Source organism: Cyprinodon variegatus, unplaced genomic scaffold (genome assembly GCF_000732505.1).
Source record: "Cyprinodon variegatus isolate N-32 unplaced genomic scaffold, C_variegatus-1.0 Scaffold139, whole genome shotgun sequence".
Classification (NCBI taxonomy): Eukaryota; Metazoa; Chordata; class Actinopteri; order Cyprinodontiformes; family Cyprinodontidae; genus Cyprinodon; species Cyprinodon variegatus.
Genome location: NW_015150592.1, coordinates 196,344 through 204,373, shown reverse-complemented (window position 1 = coordinate 204,373; position 8,030 = coordinate 196,344). Strand labels below are relative to the sequence as shown.

Below are 8,030 nucleotides of genomic sequence, written 5' to 3'. Positions count from 1 at the left end.
CGATGAATCACGATTAATCCGATTGTTCCAGCCATGAGTGGGTTACTGCTGACGGTGTCTTGTGCATCGAAAACGAGCTGAAGCATTATTTTAATAATTAAATCCATTTGAATTATATTAATAAAGCATTTTAAAAACTAATTTAAATTCTTTGAGCAGTTGGATTTCTGACAGAAAATGTCTCTTTGGGCTTAGCAGCCTGATTGAACATGAAATCCAGAACTTTGCGATTAGTCCTCATCATGATCATATTATACAGTTTTTCAGAGAGCAATATAGAGTGTTTGATCGGATGAATGAGGTCCTCTTCCTCACTTTGAGCATGCCTTTAATTCAAATTGGTAATGATTAATATAATCCTTGATAATATGCTCATTTTTTTTTAAAACATTAGGTAGAGCATTATCGTTACACCATTTGATGAAAGCAGGAAAGGTTTTACTATAGTGTGACTGTGCGGCCTGAAGAAAAGAACATGATGATAGTCTAATGAGCTTTTATTGCTTTTCTGAGACATTTTGTGAATGTCACAGTTAACCTTGGTAGCTCGGTGGTTGACATTCGAAATCTGCTGGACTCTCATTAAGAAATTAAACAATTACAGCTGATTGGGGTGTTTCAAATAGGATTCAAAGTGGTGAATTAGAAAGTCGGTCTGATTTTCTATTAAAAAAACAACATATTTAGTTGGAAGAAAAAGGTGTAGAAGAAATATTTAGNATGAAGCTAAAACTCCCATAATGCTAGTTTAGATGTATTATTATAAAAATATGCATGAATGAATGGATGGATTGATTTTTAATGGCGTTATTGTTTGCATGCAGGGCCATCAAGAACGGAAAGGGGCTGCACAGCAAAAAGGAGGTCCCCATCCACAGAGTGGCTGATATCTCAGGGGTATGCATCTTTTTAACATTTTTTTTTTATAATGCATGTTTATTCATCCTACGCTAGGAAATAAGATGGTTTACATGATGTGGATAATAGGATGAGCATTCATGTGCTGTGGCTATAATTGGAATTAAATCGTTTTAAATGTGGAGTCATTTGCACATAAACAACATAACTCTTAAAAGATACGTTAGGGCCTGTAATTCTGAGAAAATGATCTATAATCATTGACTCATCCTCAGTGGCCTCTAAAAATAAACATCATTAATAGAGGCATCTCGGTCCTTGCCTGTTTACGTGTGCTCAGGGGCTTGATTGAGGCGTCATTTGGCTAATGAAGCCTGATTGGAAGGGCTCATCACACGAACATTATTGTGGGAAATTCATAAAACCATGCAGTAAAGGTTGAATGGTGAGCTGTTTTTTGTTCATATGCTCAACCCAGGTTTTTTTATTATTATTATTTTTTTTTTTGTGCAGTTCCATTTTTTCTCTAATGCTTACAGAATGATTAAGTAACAGAATAATTTAATTGTATCTTACAAAATGAAGAGCATTTGAATAGATTAGTTCTTTAGTTTCTGCTGAAGGAGAAATTTGGAGTAAAGAATTTATTCAATATTCTCTTTTTCAGAGTAAAGAAGCAGACTAAAGTGTATAATATTTTTTGGACTCTAATCTTGTGTGTTTGGGGAATTTATACAAATATGCAAAAAATAAAAGGAAACTTTGAAGTTTGCAGGTATCTACTCCCTAGAGCCTAAAGTTCTTTGTGTGGTTTTAAAAGTGGGTCTTATTAGAGCATGTAATAAAAAAATAAAATCCCTTAATTTTTCTAATTTTCACATAACTAAATGTTTGAAATAACTGTACAGTCTTGGGTAAACATGCATTTTTTTTATGTATGAAGTGAAAGTGCTCTGTTTTGTTAAACTTATATTTAATTTGATTTTAAAATGTCACATTTCCAGCAAAGAAAACAAAGAAAAACATGCAGTTATTTACCACATGTCAAACATGTTTATATCTCATTTTTAACTGTTATAAACCCAACACAAGCAGAGAGAAATGAAAGGGTGACTGGTCCAAATTAGGCAAAGGTTAGAGGTCAAACTCCACTCCAGCAGCCAGCGGAGTCTGCAGGCTGCTGCCACTGTGAGCTTTCAGCTCTGCTGCCCTGAAAACCCAGAGAACGGGTTTCAAAGTCGGGTTATTTCTGATAAATTGACTGAGTAGCAGACATTTCTGAGGCCAACTTTACTGCTTAAACTCTTTTTTTAAAGATGAATATCTATATAAAAAAGAAAATTAAAGTCACCTTTTGTAGTCACCACAGCTGCTGGGGAAGCAATGCACTGTGGGATATCTTGCTGCTTACTACCTCTCCCCTATAATAATCCTGGGGTAATCTAAAAAGACCTACCTGCAGGCCAGGCCCTTCTTCCACGACCCCAGAAAAGTCAAAATAACCTCCGTGAAATTGTATTGAAATGTGGCCGAGGTTGTCAAAAGTTCCAGGCGCTTATAGAGATATTTTGTGATGCTCTTTGTATCTCCGACATGTTCTACAGCACTCTGAAGCTACAATACATTTATACTTATTAGCCCTTGGCTGTCACTGGGTTCAGGTCAGTACCATTATGCTACTGCAAAACCCTCCCTTAACTCCTTTGTCTTCAGTAGGACATGCTTGATCTGCAGCACAGTTTGGTTTGTTGCCAGAATGTGTGGATCTGCTCACACACACACCAGTTGTTTGGCAAGGCTAATGTTAACATTTTTTTAAAGCATTACAAGGACAAAAATAACACTGTTGCTCACCAGCCCCAAAATACTTTCCCTTTCCCTCTAAATTCATGCACACACACACGCATGCATATAGCACTACACAGACAGAGCCGTCCCTGTCAGAAATACACACTTCTATACGTCAGCATCCTTTGCTAAAGGTCTGTTGAAAGGGATTATGCACGTTGAGTGGGATGCAGTCACAAATAGTGCCGAGATAGGTTTATAAATGTATACTGTAGGAGATGCACAGAGGTGGTGGGAGGAGAATGGATAAGGCACTTGACTCACCTCGTGCCTCTAAAGGTTGCATAATGAGGTCCTCTTCTTTCACTTGTCTCTCCCTTTTTCTGAACCAAGTTAGGCTGCACAGCCCACACATGCTGCAGGTGTGGTAAATGTTTGTGTGAACTGGAGTGTCATCTCCCACTCGAGGGGTTATTTTGGAATGCAGTGGGTGGAGTTCAGGTGGAACATCTTATGGCTTTAGTATATACCCTCACTAACACATTCCCATTTGAAGCACGCTGATGATGTGCTCTTTATTTTGTTTTTAGTAAATATGTTGCTTTGAGCTGTATTTCACTCCCTGGTGGAAAGATGGGATGAAAGAAAATATTGATAAATTTAGTTTTGGAAACACTTTGAGCTCTCAGTAATTTACTTTAGAAAATGGTTAGCTTTTGTTTTGTTTTGTTTTTTTGCTTTGGTTCCGACTTTGTGTCTGAGCCTTTGTTCCTACTCCTGTGTCCATGCTGGCTCATCCAAACACAACACTGGTGCATGACTCACCGGTCTGTTGTGCCTACATGCTCATGCCTGGAGTAGGTTCACATTAAATTATTTTTTTATCGTTTATGAATCTTCTTTTGCTTCTGCAGCACTAGTGCTCCCTGAATACACGATTTAGCTCAGATTATAATTTTTGGCCCAAGAACACCAAGAAATTGTGAGTCACTTTTTCTGACGGAGATGGGAGCAGGAACGGGGGAATAATTTTTGATTGCATGATGCTCCAGATGTGTCACTGCGAAGCAAGGCACACTTTATATTATGAAAATATAAAGATATCTGGAAAAAAAGCACACTTATTAAAGCATGTTTGAGTGAAACTTACCTTAAACTTACCTTAAAAGGCACAGGATACATTTTGTGTTAAAATAAAAATTTTCCTTTCAGGAATTATTTATTTTCTATTATAAAAATACAAAAAGAAATTGTGAAAGGGAAAGGCAGCCAACTAAGTTTAAGGATTTCAACAATTCCATCTTGGAAATGCCATCCTTGAATTATGTATAGTTTCCACTAGGGCTGCAACTAAGGATTATTTTGCAGATCGATTAATCTGTTGATTATTTTTTTCAATTAATTGATTAATAATCAGATAGCCAAAGGTTCCTTAAAGAATGTTTTCTTAATGAATCTGCTGAAACTCGAACTTTTCTTCTTGAGGAGTTCTGGATAGAGCACAGACAAACACAATTTTTATTTTAAATGCAAAATCTTTTTAAAAAATATTTTATTTTTTTACAATTTTTGTATAATTACAGCTTTAAGTGGGTTACTCTGTCAGCTAATGGCATGTTTTAGAATCTCTACTCTCCAGTTAATGATTAATCAATTACTAAATTAGTTGATGATTATTTCAATAATCGATTAATCAGATTAATTATTTCAGCCCAAGTTTCCACCCATAGTTGGATTACCAAAATCTTCCACTTGAATTTGAGTTTTTAAGTTTACTCAGTAGCTGTATTTCCATTACAAATGTGTGCAAAACTGTCAATATTCTGCTCAATTCAAAAATGTAAAGTTCTGCAATTGCTGTATTTCTATTAAATGGAAAATACCCTAAAAGTTGTACTTGAATATGTTTATTTACTTGATAAATCTGAAAACTACATGGCAGCGGCAGAGATATTTTTATATTTTATCTTTAGTGGGCTCCATCATCCTCACACTTCTTCCAGTCCTTTTCTTCATCTTTTTACCAGGTAGAAAGGTCCAGTTGCAGATCACGTGACTCGTGTTATCCGAAAAGCATTGTTTGCAAAATGTAAGAAATCTTATGACTGAAAAACCACCTCATCAAATCGTAAAAAAAAATATTTTCACAATTATAATGAGCTCTATGACAACTCCACTAATTCCTGAACTTAAGGCAGCTATTCTGTTCCCTGTCTTTCATTAATGGATGGACTGATTAATTCAGGTGTGCTGGCCATGGCTACTGAGGTCAGGCACACTTGAATTAATCCGTTCATCCAGTAGAAAAAGACGGAGGGAAAAATAAAGTGCTGCCTTGTGTTCAGGATGTAATGGGGGAAAAATAAAGTGCTGCCTTGTGTTCAGGATGTAATGGAGTTGTGCATACAGCCTAATTGCTCAATTTAATGGTTAATGGAAACATGCCTGGTTAACGACGGCCTTCTAACTGGGGACAGCTACATATATTTTTTTCTGATGCAAAAAATAAAAACCAAAAGATACTAAACAATGAAAGCACCTATAAACTCTGTGGTCTGGCTGCCGACTCCCTGTTGGATTAATATGTTGGATTAATATGTCCTAGCGGTGGATTAAGCGGTTTGCCTTGTTTTGTCAGCTATGGGTTCTGCCACCCCTAACTCCAAATGGAAATAACATGCTTTTTACAATCATGTTTTTTTTTGTTTTTTAAGCGTCATCTTTTAGCTGGTTAGAATTTTTTTTTAGCCAGTCCGAATTTTAAATCTTTTTGTTGGGGCAGAAAACTACATTAAAATACTCTGACAATAATGCTTAACCTGTCTTTAACTGTGCTACCAATTGTTCCCCACATATTCTTTTAATAAATATGTTTTTATTAAGTAACACTGGGGATATAGATTACATTTCTATGTACAATACTCACCTTCTGCTAGGAAAAGCCTGTTACAGTTTTTAGTAATTGCCCTTTTAGATTGAGTTGCCAAGTTTGTCAAAATGATGCATAATCCACTTATGGTTTGTTTCATATCCCACAGATTTAGATGTCTTGTTGCCATTTGTTTCAAAAAAATTTTTTTTTGTCTTTTCTACAGGAAACACAGAAAGCCAAGCAGTTCCTCCCCTTCCTTCAGAGAGCTGGTCGGTCAGAAGCTGTTGTCGAATACGTCTTTAGCGGTTCTCGTCTCAAGCTCTACATGCCCAAAGAGACCTGCCTCATCACGTTTCTCCTGGCTGGTAGGTTTGCTTTTCTAATCTCTGAGTCCTTTTAGGTTTTATCATGAGTGATTCTATGTAAATAGCCAGTTTTTGAGTTTTTAAATCACTCTTAACATTGTTTAAAAAATGGAATTTGCTTGTCAAACTTTAAATAAAACCCCAAACTGGCACCAGCTGGAATTATTCAGTGCATCTGTTTTTCCTTCATTGTTCAGTGCATCATATCCAAATAAATATGGCAAATATTTAACTAATCACTGAGCCTATAACAAGGTGAAGGTGAGTTTAATGTTATTCATAGATTCATGTTCCTACTTCAGGGTAGATGGATGGCAGCAGATGTTATTGGGTCACCTTTCTCTGCTTCAGATTGAACTTGAAGTTCTTGAAATATTCTCTGCTACACTTTTTTATTTAATTAGGTTGAAAGAAAGATACCTTTTCTTTGAACAACTCACCAGTTCAGCTTGATCTTATTAGCTCCTAATCAGAGTTAATTAGCTTTGAATGTATTTAGTAGAAGGTTGATCTGGAAGTTTCTGTCGAGCACCACTAGTGTTCCTAAAAACAAACATTGGTATTCATACCACAGGATGAGAGCCTTCCATCTAATTGATTCTTTTGATAATTTTTTTTCTACAATTAATTCTTTAAACTCCTTTGCTTATGAAAGAAAAACACAACAAAGTGGTTGTAATGGTGTAAAACTCTTGTGAAAAGGGAATTGAGGATTTTGATGTTTTTACAGTTAAAGAGTAAACACATTTTAGTCCCAAGAGTTTTTGTTTTAAACTTTTAGAAGGTCAAGTTGGGAAGGTTTGATATGTTCCCAGAATATCAACTTGTACCTTTTGGCATTTCAGGAAGAGTCTGTTTATTTCCCCTGCTACAGGTTGTAATCGCTTGTCTTTTAGCTCATAAGCAGCAACTCGGGGGACATGTGTTGAAATAAACATAACTGCAACAATAAACTTATCTGATCAAACCTGAAAGAAAGCTATAATAACAGGTGAATCTCTAAAAGAAAAAAAAAGATTTTGTTAAAGCTTAAAATAAGAACAGTTGAAAAGAACCGTAACCACAAAAACCTGTGTGCTAAATGCTTGGATATGGTTCCTGTTGCATGAATTGCAGCGGTAATGTAGCATGACATGGAGAATATCGAGCTGGTTCTTCTAAGATAAAGTCTAGTTTGTGTTTATATTGACCTTCAGTGCATCTCTATTTCTGGGTATGTTGTAGGGCTGGACAATAAGGCTAAAATGCATCTCGAGATATGTGTCTTAATTTTGATGGTATGGTATAATTTCGATATCGATATAAACTATGTGAAAGCCTCAGGAAAACTACCAAGAATCCCCAACAAATGCAAGTACAAACTTGGGGAAAATGATTTTCTACTTAGTTTTTTTTTACTTTACTAAGTCTGGGAAACTCTTTAGTTATAATATTTTAGAAATATTACTATATATGAGCTGTGTTTGAGCTCCAAGCTAAACAAATTAGACCCACATTTAACCAGGTAATTATCTCTCCCTCCCATATTTCTCAATCTATCGGTTCTTGTCTCACAGATTCTGTTATTACCTCCTTCATTTTTTGTGATTAACTTTCATATGTTCAAAAGAAAGAAAAAATCAAAACAAAAAACACCCAAACCTGAAAGACAATGATTACAAATCATCATAAATTAGCAAAGCTACTCATAAATAGCTCTGAAAATGCAAACAAAAGGTCAGCAGTCAATTGGAAAACGTCTAAATTTTAATGAACTCCTAATGATGCTGTAGGTGGTGTTTCTTCCCTTCTTTACCTCATATGCCACAGATTACCCCCTCTTCTACTCTGACTTATGTTGTTCTGTTTGTCAATAGAAGTTTGATTTATTTTGAACTTTTCATTTTTGGTTAAACCAAACAGAACTTAGCTGTATTTCTTGTTTAACCAGTGACCCTTCCTAGTGTGAACCAAACCTTTATCACAGCAAAGATTGGCTAAGTCAAAACCAAATAACCACTTAAAACGCCGCATAACATCACTGTCAGTCGATGGTGACGACGAGGTGCTCAGTTCTTTAAGCTGTAGATTATTAGCATCACGCTTTCTACATGGTTTATCTGCAGCATTCTGTTTCTCATTCTAAAATCAGAGACATTTGAGTTGCA

The 8,030-nt window shown here is 35.8% G+C and overlaps 1 protein-coding gene across 1 annotated transcript in view; it reads left to right on the top strand.

The window, feature by feature from the left end:
• Positions 1–8,030, top strand: part of snd1 (staphylococcal nuclease and tudor domain containing 1) — a 215,123-nt gene that overhangs the window by 61,458 nt on the left and 145,635 nt on the right. The window contains exons 14-15 of the mRNA XM_015376704.1: positions 825–897; positions 5,742–5,883. Of these exons, the coding sequence (XP_015232190.1) occupies positions 825–897; positions 5,742–5,883 (215 nt within the window). The remainder of the gene's footprint in view (positions 1–824; positions 898–5,741; positions 5,884–8,030) is intronic.